General features: G+C 43.6%; 1 protein-coding gene across 1 annotated transcript; it reads left to right on the top strand.

Moving 5' to 3' along the window:
• The first annotated feature begins 2115 nt into the window (after positions 1-2115).
• Pak1ip1 (PAK1 interacting protein 1) lies at positions 2116-13893 on the top strand. Its single transcript, XM_028867769.2, has 10 exons — positions 2116-2294; positions 4739-4901; positions 7432-7552; positions 7627-7701; positions 8801-8853; positions 9817-9962; positions 10045-10142; positions 11896-11995; positions 12927-13050; positions 13169-13893. The coding sequence occupies exons 1-10, from the start codon at positions 2211-2213 to the stop codon at positions 13366-13368; spliced, it is 1164 nt and encodes a 387-aa protein (XP_028723602.1). The 5' UTR covers positions 2116-2210; the 3' UTR covers positions 13369-13893.

The following is a 13893-nucleotide window of genomic DNA, read 5'->3' as shown; positions in this document are numbered from 1 at the left end:
TTTTGGCTATTTGTGTGTGTGTGTGTGTAGTTTCATATTAATTCTTGTATTGTTTTCTAAATTCTTGGACTATGATATTAAAATTGATATTGTGTTAAATCTGTAGGCTAGTTTTGGTAATACAGCCATTTTAACAATACAAATTCTACCAATCCAGGAGCATGGAAGATTTTTGCATAACTTTCTCTAATAAAGATAGGGAAATTAATGAAATAAGATGAAGAACTTTTAACAATCACATTTCCTCTGTGGTATTTCAGAAATACCCACACGAATTTCTCCAACAGTAACTGGTATTTCCTTGAAAGTAATGAGACAAAGGGGAGGAGGGGCTTCCAGGAACAACACAGTAAACACAGCACACAATTCTGAAACAGTTTTACTCATTTCCCCCCAATTTTCGATACTATTACTATGCATTAAAGTAAGTATGATCTGAAGTTAAATGTAACAAACCATGTATAGTGCGAAATGAGACTTTCTCACTTTGTTCAAGCTAAGGGGGCATATTCCAACTTTAGTGGTTCTCTGGAGAAAACGATTAAGTTTAAAAAACATCCTCAGTGCCCGGCAGTGGTGGCGCACGCCTTTAATCCCAGCACTCGGGAGGCCAAGGCAGGCGGATTTCTTTGTTCACGACTAGCCTGGTCTGTACAGAGCTAGTTCCAGGGCAGCCAGGGGCTGGTCTCAAAAAGAAAAAGAAAAAAAAAAGCAAAACACCATGCTCGGGCTGGAGAGATGGCTCAGTGGTTAAGAGAACCGACTGCTCTCCGAGAGGTCCTGAGTTCAATTCCCAACAACCACATGGTGGCTCATAGCCACCAGGAATGAGATCTGGTGCCCTCTTCTGGCCTGCAGGGACACATGCAGGCAGAATACTGTATACATAATAAATAAATCTTAAAAAAAAAAAAAAAAAAAACAAAACAAAACAAAAAAAACACCCCACCATGCTCAGGAAAATTAGCACTAGCTGACGATACATAAATTAGTTAACACAAGGGTTTCGACCGGACTGTGTGCGGGTTTCCAAACTGGAAGAACACAGGTCTTTCCACAATCGAAAGATTATCAGAACCTCCAAAGTGAAATCGTTTCTCCATACTCAAACCAAACCTTACCCGTTAACTATGTAAACAATGTGTAGCCTTAAAGAACACGTGTCTCAAAGAAACATAAGCACCAACTAACCCACCCGCAATGACGTAAGCTTTAGATCTTTGAGGTTCTCGGAAAAACTCATTTCTAAAATATCCCTGCCCCTGGCCAAAACTTAGGGAAACCTCAATGTATTATTATTATTTTTTTTAAAAGCCTTTCATTAACCTTTGCTCCCTGCCTCTTACCACCGGTGGAGGAAGTGTACACTAGAGTAAACGCCAGTCTTCCACTTCGAACGTTACCATCCTCCTCCCTCAAGACAATCTTTTATCTCGCACCCAGAGTGTACCCTACCGCGGGCCCGTCTCGCTAGCTACGAGATCCGAGAACCCTGCTGGCAAGAAGGGCTGAGCGCAGCATGGTCTGGCCTGCGGGCGGACACGGGCTGGAAGCACCGGGCACCGAGTCCAGCGAGGGGACACGGGCAGCTCCGGCACCCGGGAGCCCTGACCGTCACCGTGCCCAGTCCACAGACAGGTCCCTAAACTGCAAAAGCGGAACCCTTCGCTTTGTCATCCGAGGCACCGGAAGCTGCCGGGGAAAACAGGTGCAGGGAGGCGGCTGGCCGGGGCGAGGGAGCGAGACCCTGTCTCCAAACGACGAGAAATAATCGCAAACCGAGGAAACCCAACTCCTGAACCCACGACCACGGCAACACGCCAGGAGCCTCCACGACGAACGCCCACCGAAGCCGGAAATGGCTCCGCCCCTTCCAGAGACGCACCGGAAACTGGGGCTTGCGCGGAGTATTTCCCGCCCAATCCCCAAGGCCCGCCTAGCTCACAGCTTCCTAGGATTTGCCTGCTTGCCACAACATTTTTTTCCCCCCGCTCTGTTATGCGACCCTCTTCCTGCGGCTTCATTCCTCAAGCTCCACGTAGAAGGGCCACGTGACCTTCGAGCGTGTACTCAGTCGCTGCAGATGCAGGCGCCTAAAAGGGCGCCCCCGAGTGATGACGTGTAATTCGCGCGCCGAAGGCTAAAGAGCCCGCCTCCACTTCCACCGGGTCTCCACGCCGGCTTCTCCTGCTAGGCACGCGTGTTGCTGAATGGAGCTGGTCGCTGGCAGCTACGAGCAGGTCCTATTTGGATTCACAGTGCGCCGCGAGCCCGCGACGAGTGGCGACCGGGAGGTGAGGCGCGGCGATCCCGGGGCTGCGGGGGGACGGGCGGGCAGGGGCGGGCTGGTTCCCTCGCTGGCAGGCACTGCGGCGTCTTCTGGGTCTTCGTGGATAATTGGTGGAGGACTTGGCGTGGAAAACCGACCAGCTTATGCCGGTAATCCCAGCTCTCGAGAGACTGAGGCAGGAGGATAGTGAGCTCTTTACAGAGTAAAGCCTTTTCAGAATGAGATAATATCTACTTGTTATAGTAGAGAAAAGTGTCTATAGACGGGAACGAAAAAGTTGGTCTCAGTGTGGAAAGTAGATGAATGGTTGTCAGAGTTTGGGACCAGGGTAGGGAGGTGACGGAGAGAAGATAGCTAAGGCTGGCAGAAATGCAGTTGGATGGGAGGAATGACGTTTCATTTTTTTGCCTAGTAACTAACTATACCTGATAAAAGTCAATTGTATATTTTAAGGTAGTTACTAGAGAATATTTTGATGTTGTCAGCTCAAAGACATGACACATGGTTGAGGGGATAGGTCGTTTTTTTTTTTTTCGGATCTGATCTATGTATGTATTGAAATGTCACATTGCGCTCCATAAATATATGCAGTCGTATGTTAATTAAGAGGGGAAAAACTTATGCATTCTCAGGGCATGAAAAAGCTGCCATTTTCAACACACATGCAAATGTGAGGTGTACATTTAAGCTGACTTTAGCTGTTCAAGGTCGAATATTAAAATAAATTTATCTTTTATTGAGTTTCTGCACTGATTAATAAAATATTACCGGTGGATTGGGACCAAGAAAGTGATACAAATTCACTGTTTATTGTGAATTTACTGTGGATAGGGAGGCAGGGTGAAAAAGTGCCAGAGGTATGGTTCCTGCTCTAGTAACCTTCCTGATTGAAGGGCTGGTGAACAAGAGAGAGAAATACATGGAGTGTAGCACAGTATGACATTTATTTTTATTAGGTATGAAAATAAGAAAACACAGGTAGTTGCCAACATGGTAGTAAAACAGTAAACAGGGCCATATACAGGACTGGAAATGTGATCTCCTAATACTACAAAGTGGAACCGTTCCACTCATTGCAGACACATCTGTTTTGTTGAGTACTTCCTTAGTGTCTTTTTCTTTGTAGTGTGCTTTTTCCAGATGCACAGCTACCCTGAGACAGATGCAGCCATTCTCACTTTACAGATGAGCAATTGGGAGATTTCTCACAGGGCAAGAGACTGCTCAAGGCCACAGAGTTTACAAATGCAACATGTCAGGGCCCACCAAGTGTTTCCCAGGCTCACATTTTTTTAACATTACCAGGTGCTGCTTCTAAATCTAGCCAGTAACCAAAGTAACCAATAGTATTTATGTCATTTGGATAAACATGTAATAGTTTGACATAAAGCTGTAGTGTGGTTGAGTCAGGTGGCTCATGTCTGTACTCAGAAGGCTGAGGCAGGAGAATTAAGAGTTTAAAGTTTAAGTCAGCTGTGGTGGCACATGCCTTTAATCCCAGTACTCTGGAGGCAGAGGCTGGCAGATGTCTGTGTCTGTGAGTCCCAGGGCAAGTATGGTCTACATAGTGAGTTCTAGGACAGCCATAACTACACAGTGAGACCCTGTCTCAAGAAAAGAAGAAAAAGGAAAAAAGGGATAAAATTTGCCTGAGTTACATAGTGGCTTCAGGATTAGCCTGGGCTACATAGGGAGAACTTTAAAAAAGAAGAAAGAAAGCCACATGCCCAGGTCCACTGTGCCTCAAAGGAGGCCTGTTGCTCCTGACTGATGGAAGGACTGACTGTTACTGTGGTCCTTTGGGACTTGATGTGTGGTGATTCAGCTTAGGCATATGCAAAGAACTTTGCTGGGGTTTTTTGCTGTTTTGTTTTCTTCTTTCATCCTTGGTTAATAACACTTTTCCACGTAGCTCTTTCAGTTCGAAGAATACTGTGTGTGCACATGTGTTCTGTACTTTGTACTCATCCAGTCACAACATATTTTTATTTTCGTGTAACATCACAGTAATTCGTTTTGTATTTCTTTCCTTGGAGTGAAAGTTGTATTTGAATACAGACCCCTTTGTTCGTTGTTATTTCTGCTGCCCATAGTGGAGTCAAGCATATATAGTGGAATAGTTACATAGATACAGATGAGAGAGTAGGCAGTTGTTACTGAAGTTAATTCACACAAAAAGTTGAACATTTGGATGAATTACTGATATGGAAGCCTCTATATAAGTCTCCATTCCTGAGATCTGGAGACCTGCTACCAAGCTTAACTTCCCCTCCTTCCACTCCTTATTCAGGTCTCCATGCCCCGCCCCTTTTTGCTTTAATCTATGCATGATTACCTAGTTTTTCCCCATTTGCAGGATCCACTAGCTGATTTTTATGGATCGTGGAACTCTGTTTTCAGAGGACTGTGATGTGGCTGTGGTGTTGACCATGTTTCACTCTTTCTTAGACATGGACTCCTGTGGCTGACTTCACTCACCACGCCCACACCGCCTCCTTGTCGGCAGTGGCAGCGAACAGTCGCTTTGTAGTCACTGGGAGCAAAGACGAAACGATTCACATTTACGACATGAAGAAGAAGATAGAGCATGGGGCTCTGGTGCATCATAGTGGTGAGTTTGTTGTAGTCACTGTTCTGTTGCTGTGAGGAGACACCATGACCAAGGCAACTTTTATAAAAGAAAGCATTTATTTGGAGCTATTTGGTTCATTATTGTCATGGCAAGAAGCATGGCAGCGTGCAGGCAGACATGGTGTTAGAGGGGTAGCTGAGAGTTCTACATTTGGACTGGCGGGCAGCAGGAAGAGAGAGTGACACTGGGCCTGGTTTAAGCACTTCAAACCTCAAGCCCGCCCCCAGTGACACACTTCCTCCACCAAGGCCACACCTCCTAACAGTGCTACTTCCTTTGAGCCTATGGGGCCATTTCCATTCAAAGCAGCACAGAGATGAAGGGGAAAAGATGTCCCTTTTCCTTAGGTTGCTTTCATAGTCCTATAAGGTAGGGTAGATGGGCTTCTCTGTGTTGAGGCTCATACACCTACAGCCTAAGCATGATTAGCGCAGAAGACTGTAGGTGGGCCAGCGTAAAATACAGAGGAACAAAGGCCATTGAAACCGAGGCCAAGGAGGAGTAATTGTACACTCATAATTGGGTTTCCAATGCCTGTCGAAGTTGTCCAATGTAGAGGCAGGTCAAGGGGTGGAAAGACTGGTTATTTGTTGTTTTTTTTTTTCATTCAACGAAGATGAAGGTAAAGGCAGGGAGAACTCAGAATTAATTCAATATGTACTGAAAACTTAGCCAGAGTTCCTCCCATAGAGAAATGTAGATTAAAATAGGGCCCTTTCTCTCCACTTCAAGTTTGAGAGTATTAGTTTGTGGGATTTAAGTTAGAATGTTAGGCAGTTGCTTCTAGCATAGTCCTGAGCATCTTTGCCAAGTGTCTTGCTCTTCAGCTGAAGCCAGGCTTTGAGTAATCTCAATGTACAAGGTGTTATACATTCAACAGTTAGAAAGGACTTAAAAGGGTAGATGGGATGAATGAACAAGGGTTCCTGCTCTCCCCTCTTGCTTGTATAAGTCTTGTTTTTGTTATTGTTGTTGTTTCAAGTAGTTGACAATAGATAAGATCTTTTCTAAGGAGTGGGTGGAGTCCTGGGCAGAAGGGCCAGAGGTTAGGAAGCCACATTGCTAGAGAGGATATTATTGATAAGGTTGAATAGGAGGTGAATAGATGGAAATTGTGGCCCAGGGGCTTTCAGTTATATTCTGCAAAGGACCAAATGGTCAGTGTTGAGGCTTGGCGGACCATGTGTATGACCAGTATTACAATCCCTCAGTTCTGCAAAAAGCGGTCATGTATTGTAGAGGAGTGAACTGTGGCTGCTGTCCAGAAGCACTTTTACAAAGCCAGACCTCACACAGACTGGAGAGCACCACAGAGGTAAAGGTTTGGTTCAGACTGCTTTGGGGCTAGGAGGCCATCAGGTTCTTCCATCCCAGCGCTCCTCAGCCTTTAAACTTGATCAGGCAGAGCAAGTCTTGGGAGTACAAGGCTTCAGTTGGTAGGGGAAGTGAAGGTTCTGAAGTGATTGAAATGATTAAGGAAAATTTGTTAAAAGTAACATTTTATAGCATTGTTAACAAATTCCGATGGCAATAACTGAGAACATAGACAGAACACAGCTCTGCATTAGTGATAACTGGATAGGTGGTTCAGTACTTAGAAAGGAAGAGTCATGGCACACCATGCTGAGAACATTTGCATAGACGTAAAGCTGCAGTCTTTTTTTTTTTTTTTTTTTTTTTTTTTATGTGCATTGGTGTTTTCCCTGTGTATGTCTGTATGAAGGTGTCAGATCCATTGGAACTTGAATTACAGACAGTTGGGAGTTGCTATGTGGGTCCTGGAGTTGAACCTGGGTCCTCTGGAAAAACAACCAGTGGTTTTTTTTAGCCTCTGAACCATCTCTCCAGCCCCTAAGGCTGCATTCTTTTTTTGTTTGTTTGTTTTGTTTTTTCGAGACAGGGTTTCTCTGTGTAGCTTTGCGCCTTTCCTGGAACTCACTTTGGAGACCGGGCTGGCCTCGAACTCACAGAGATCCATCTGGCTTTGCCTCCCGAGTGCTGGAATTAAAGGCATGTGCCACCGCCCGGCTTAAGGCTGGATTCTTTGTTTGTGGTTTTTCTCTGTGTAGCTTAGCGCCTGTCCTGGAACTCACTTTGTAGACCAGGTTGGCCTCGAACTCACAAAGATCCGCCTGGCTCTGCCTCCCAAGTGCTGGGATTAAAGGCGTGCGCCACCACCGCCCGGCAAGGCTGGATTCTTATAGTTCACAGGTAAGGCCCCTGCTTAGCATGCACAGAGACTCTTGAGTTTAATCTTCTAGAGCCACCAGAACAAATGAAAACTGTCAGTTTTAATAAGAAAAACTTCAGTTCCTTCACCTAAAACTTTGAAGGTGTGATTCAGCAGTGCCAAGGCACTGGCTTTCTTTGCTTTTGTGGGATTGAACGTGGGTCTCGTGTGTGTTAGGCAGAGCCACTTCCAGACTGCATTCATCCTCCAGCACTTCCAGCCAGAAATAGAATTTGTTTTCAAAGTGAATATACTTTTGCCTGTCTGTCTTTTTCACAGGCACCATAACTTGCCTGAAATTCTATGGCAGCAGGCACTTAATCAGTGGCGCAGAAGACGGGCTCATCTGTGTGTGGGATGCAAAGAAATGGGAATGCCTGAAGTCCATTAAAGCTCACAAGTGAGTCCACTCGGTCCTGTTGGCATTCTTACTGTGCCAGTCAAGCTGAGGGCTAACCTTCCGTTTCCTTTTAGAGGACATGTGACTTTCCTTTCTATCCACCCTTCTGGCAAGTTGGCTCTGTCTGTTGGTACCGATAAGACATTAAGGTAAGTTATACATTCCCAAGGATATCTTTACTAATGTATTGTTGTAGAATATTATTTTAAGGTGTGTTACTTTTATTTATGTTGCATTTGTTTAACTCTGTGAAGCTGTGTTACTTTGCCTTTGTAAAACACCTGATGGTCTAATAAAGAGCTGAATGACCAATAGCAAGGCAGTAGAAAGGATGGGGGGGAGGGGCGGGGAGCTGGCAGGCAGAGAGAATATATAGAAGGAGAAATCTAGGAGAAAGAAAGAAGTAGCCAGAGGAGGATGAGGACTCTAGGGGCCAGCTACCCAGTTACACAGCAAGCCACAGAGTAAGAAAGAAAGGTATTTAGGAATAGAAAGGGAAAAGCCCAGAGGCAAAAGGTAGATGGAATACTTTAAGTTAAGGAAAGCTGGCAAGAAACAAGCCAAGTTAAGGCCAGGCATTTCTAAGTAAGAATAATTCTCCAAGTATGATTTGTTTGGAAGCTGGATGGCACCCCCCCCCCAAAAAAAAGCAAAAACAACCAACAACAATGTATCTTTTACTTAGCAATAACAAAATACTGTTTCCATATCTTTCCAAAGTTTTCAACCATTTTAAGTTATTGTGATAACAAGGAGAACAAGAGCAAAGCAGAAAATCAGTGGAAACTATTTCATAACACTCGTGTAAAAATGATCTATATTGGTCAGGCAAGGTGGTTCATGCCTTTAACCCCAGCACTTAGGAGGCAGAGGCAAACTGATCTCTGTGAATCTGAGGCCAGCCTGGTCTACACATCAAGTTCCAGGCTGAAACCCTGTCAAAAAATTTTTAAAAAAAAGGGCCCATGTTTCAGTTACTGTAAAGTGAATGGAAGAGGAGATTGATCTGAGGAGAAATGTTTGAACAGATGAAAATGTAATGGATAACATGTTTAAAGTTTCAGGAAAGGGCTAAGCTTTAGTCACACTTGAAGAAAATCATTTATCAACATTGCTACAAAGTAAATGGCAGATGCTTTAAAATGTGTACTATGTAGTGACATTGTCCTGTGTGGAGGCCTGTGATGCTTTTTCTTTTCCACTTAGTGACATGATGATCATGCTGTAAACAAACCTCCTGTTTTGCAGAACGTGGAATCTTGTAGAGGGAAGATCAGCTTTTATAAAAAATATAAAACAAAGTGAGTGTTTCGTATATTTTATAATAACTAACTAGACTATGGATATATGCAGATATATTTTTCACATATTGATTATTTTATTTGTATGGGTGTTTTGCCTGCATGTATGTCTGTGTACTGCTTGAATCCTTGGTGCCCTTGGAGGCCAAAAGATAACATCCGATCCCCTGAAATTTGAGTTATATACAGGCAGTTGAGAGCTGCCATGCGGGTGTGGGAATCAAGCCCGGGTCTCCTGGAAGAGAAGTTGATGTTTTTAACTGCTGAGCCATCTCTCCAGCTCCATTTTTAAAAAATGTATTTGTTTTTATTTAATGTGCTTGAGTGATTTGCTTGCATGTAGATATGTGGATGTGTGTGCCTGGTGTTAGAGGCCAGAAAAGACTGTCTGATCCCCTGAACCGGAGCTAGAGAAGCTTGAGGAAAGCCGCCATGTGGGTGCTGGGAAATGAACCTGGGTCCCCTGCAAGTAGGAAGAGCTGCTAACTGCTGAGCTATTTCTCCAGCCCATGCTCACACGTTCTGTGTACATGTGTGTACATGTGTATTTCCCGCTTAGATGGTATGGCCTCTGAGAACAAGAGTTTCATGTTCCTTTCTCTTCTTATGTTAGATCTGGGTTCTGCCATACCATCTTTATGAGCTTCAGTAATTCCTTAAACTCTGTTTGTCTGCAGTTTAACTTCTGAAGTATGTATTATGAATTTGTTGTGAGATTGAGACCATTTTCCCTTGGGAAAAATGCATTTTTCCTGTTTTTATGATCTTTTTTTAAATAAAGGTTCTTTATAAGGTGGGGTAGGGCTGTGGAGACAGAGTCTCTATACTAGTGTGGCTTCAAAATTGCTGTGTAGCTGAGGCTGGCCTTGAACTCCTCAATTCTCCTTTCTCTGCCTCTTAAGTGCTGAGCTTACAGGTATGGGCCACTGTGCCCAGCAAGATAAAAATAGTTTTGCCTTACAGATGCTCACATAGTGGAGTGGTCCCCAAGTGGAGAGAAGTATATAGTAGTTGTGCTGAATAAGGTGGATGTCTATCAGCTGGACACAGCGGCCGTGAGCGGCACCATCACAAATGGAAAGAGGATCTCGGCAGTGACGTTTCTTTCAGTGAGTTCCAGAAAGCAGGGTGGAAGTTTTGAGGTGTCGTAGTCCCTGAAGACATTCTGAGTGTTGTTTTTCTGTCTCCTAGGACTCTGTCCTTGCAGTGGCTGGAGATGAAGAAGTTGTAAGGTTTTTTGACTGTAATTCACTAGTGTGCCTCTGTGAATTTAAAGCTCATGAAAACAGGTATTTTTTTTTTTTTTTAAAGCAATCTGTAGTCTTACTGAATGTTAACAGGCAATATTTTATAAATCTGTGTGTGTGTCTGCTGTCTGTCTGTGTCTGTTATGAGCAACAACAAGGTTACTCAGACACGTCACATGTCTGTTATACATGGCACCTAAGGAGATGATGGAAAGTGTTATTATTTCCCTGGATTTCATAATGCAGGAGGGGTGAAGTGACTGTGGCCAGTCAGTTTGCACTTTTAAAATAACTCTTAGACTTGGAACCGAATAGCAAGCATATTTGAGCAAAGCAAAAATTAATATTGAGCTTTGTTCCTGACTATGCTTATGCTTTTTCTTCCTCTTTGCCTACTTCCCCTTTTCCTACTATTTTCCTCAGTAGGAAAAATGAAATCACATTATTGTGCTCCATCTCCAAGTGCTTACAGTATATAGAAGGGATAGATAGTCTCAGAGTAAGTAGATCATTAACTTGGCCAGGATCATACCACACTTAAGTAAGAGATTTCTCAAATCCAGGCCAGCTGATGCTTTATGTGCTTGGTTTTTTTAGTATAATTTTGAGAAAGGCAATAACATACAGCATTGCACTCTAGTGTGGTTCATCAGTGTGTTCTTCTATGTCTCCAATAAGTCTTAATTCTTGCTTTCTGGAAATGGTTATTTTGAGAAGCCTGTCTTTGTAAACATTCAGTCCTGCAGTTGGTGTATAGGCAATGCTTTCCCACAGTCTCAGGAAGTAAACTCATTTTAGGAAAGCCGTTTCAAAGGTATTCCTGACAGTGCTACTTCACCATTCTTTTCCAGTGATGAGAGGAACATCTGGGAGCTCGTGCTGCCGCGGCTCACACTGTAGTAAGGCAGTGGGCACCTGGGCGGATGCTCTGGCCGAGCTTCCTTCCCAGTCTGTTTGGTTGACTTACAGGAAACAGGCTGGCAGGCCAGTTGAGGAGCCTGTCTGTAGAACCACTGTCAGCTCAGCATTGCCCCCTCAGGACCAGCCTGACGGGCTCCATTTTTACCTCCTCTGGGGTTTTAATTATTACTGTTTATTGTGTGCTGTGCATTTGTGATGTGTGTATGGGGTGGGGGACACCTTCGGTGTGTGTTTGGAGGTCAGAAGACAACTTTGTGGAGTTTAGTCTTTCCTTCCACATTTATGTGGATTCTGGAGCTTGAACTCAGCCTTTGGGCCTCCTTGCCAGGTGCTTTACCCACTGAGCCATCGTGCCTGGTCCATCCATGTTATTTTAAGGTAAATCGTAATTTGAGGGCTTTTAGGCCTGGTGATAGCACGATTTTCCTTCCATTCGAAACGTTTATCCAGCAGCAGTGGAAAGTGAGTGGTCTCTTGGGCAATAGCCACAATCCAGAAACAAAAAGGCAGCTTAGACTCGAAGTTGGGGAAGTTTGCTCTTCTCTTCCTCTGGGTGAGCCTGAAGTCAGCACCGTGCCTTTCTGGATGTGCAGTTGCTTGAGTTACCAGGCTTCACCTTGCACATTCTCATCTCCTAGATTCTAGGACCTAGACAGTAACGTGTCTTTACCATACAGAGAGTTTTAGCCCATAGTCTGGCCTGAAAATAACTCACTGTTCGATGGGAATATGCAGCATTTGTTATATCGTAGCTTACTGTGTATTGGAAACTTTGAAAACACTTCAAACATTGAAAAAGCATGAGACTGTTACAGTTTTATGATATCATACCCTTTGGAAGAAATGATCTCTGGCATTTATGTTTCTACCGTAGGGTAAAAGACATATTCAGTTTTGAAATTCCAGACCATCATGTTCTTGTCACAGCATCAAATGATGGTTTCATCAAAATGTGGGCGCTGAAGCAGAACAAGGTCAGTGTCTTCCCCGTGTCAACACACTGCAGTGCAAGCTTGACTGTGTTAATTACTATGTGATAATAGAATGTTACTGTATTAAAGTGTTACTTTAAGTTAACAGTGTTTGTTTGTCTAATGAGATTCGTAAAACATAGACCCTTAAGCTTTTAAAATCTCTTCCAGTCCTGATCTGTATTGGTAGTTTTAAAGTTGGGGTTGCTACAGAGCTGCTGGGAGGCTTTGAGCTGATGAAGATCAGATCTCAGGCCTCCTGTTGCCCTTCCCATCATGAAAATGTGGCTTGTTTTTAACGCCCCTTGCCTTTTGTGTGTGTGTGTTGGGTCATCTTTAACTTAAAAGAAAAAAAAAAAAAAAACTAGAGAAAAAAAGAGTGCCATTAAAAACAATTTGAAAGGTCTTGATCAATTATAGAACTACTAATAATTTTGAACCAGATAATCAAACATTGAATTCCCTTCTTTAGTCTCCTTATAGTCTTAGTTTAGTACTGTCTAATCTCAACCTGCAGATGTGACTTGTCTACATAAGACACAGTTTGTGTCCTTAGAATTTTATAGTTTCAAGAAATTGGCTGTGAACAGCCTAGTCAGATCAGTTATTCACCATGGTAGTCAGCTGCCTCTAAGTAGTGCTATCGCACGCTCAGGAAAATACAGGCTTACGTCAGCTGACAGGGTCTGTGTTAGGAAAGACGCTTCACTGGGCAGTTTCGTCAGCAGTCACAGAAGCGCTGGTGGGTCACCTTACTGTGCGTGGATACTGTGACGCCCGGTGTGGCACACTCATTCTGGCACTGACTGAAACATCTTTTGTGTACATACGGTATAATAAAACTTCAATTAGGATTCTTTCAGTATGGAAAAAGAAAAGCTGTTATCCAAAAATCCCCCCGGGTTAAGTATAAGGTTTTCCCCTTCCGTTTCAGAAAGATCCCCCATCTTTGCTGTGCGAGGTAAACACTGGTGCCAGGCTGACGTGTCTTGGAGTGTGGTTAGACAGAGCGACAGATGACAAAGCGAGCCTTCCTCCAGCAACAGAGCCCTCGCCTGGTAAATTCAGTCAGTCCTTTGAAAGACTGAGCAGTCTGCTCTCTCCTGAGTTGTTGAACTTCACTGGAGAGTGAGAAACAACCCTTAATGTGCCATCTCTTGTCTCTCTTGTTTTCAGTAAACAAAGAACAACCCAAAACGATCAAAAAGGAACCTGGTGACATGATTCAGGAAGAAGAAACACCAGGACCTAAGTCAAAGAAATCTGATTTAACTGGTGACAGCAAGGAGCCAGCAAAAGGAAATAACAGCCCAGTGTCAGCCAAGAAGAGGAAAATGACAGGCGTGTTGGAAAAGAAGAGAAAAAAGAAAATGTAACTCCCATGGCAGATCCCCAACTGCTCCTCTCTAAGAGAATGTCTTTGACAAAATTCTCCTTTTCAGATAGTGTACCTAACTTTCCCATGTGAGGAACAAAAGATTTTCTTCTTCTGGAGAAAACATGTAGCTTAAAAAAGAACCACTTTCAGGTGGTACTTTGTTTTGTTAAATAGTAAAATTATTTTTGGCAGATGGCCTTTTTATATATTGTAGTATATCGTAATTGTAATGTACACTTTTTACTGTTTACAGCAAGTAAAGGTCTGAAAATACTGTATTTAAAATAATACCGAGTTGTTAATATATTTATTTGGTAATGCTTGGGATCAAGCCCCGGGCCTTGCATGCGAGCAAGCTCTGCCTTTGCACCACCAGCCCCCAGCCCCCGCTTCCTTGTGCAGACCTGTCAACAAGTCTTTACCAGAAGTGGATGAAGGGGATTTTTCAGACAATTCTGCTTCTAAGCACCTTAAATGCCATATCCTGTAGGTCTGTCTATCTAAAATATATCTGTTTAATCTT

The sequence above is a fragment of the Peromyscus leucopus genome, chromosome 5 (assembly GCF_004664715.2).
Source record: "Peromyscus leucopus breed LL Stock chromosome 5, UCI_PerLeu_2.1, whole genome shotgun sequence".
NCBI lineage: Eukaryota > Metazoa > Chordata > Mammalia > Rodentia > Cricetidae > Peromyscus > Peromyscus leucopus.
The sequence above is the reverse complement of the archived record's forward strand: the minus strand, read 5'-3'. Positions and strand labels throughout refer to the sequence as shown.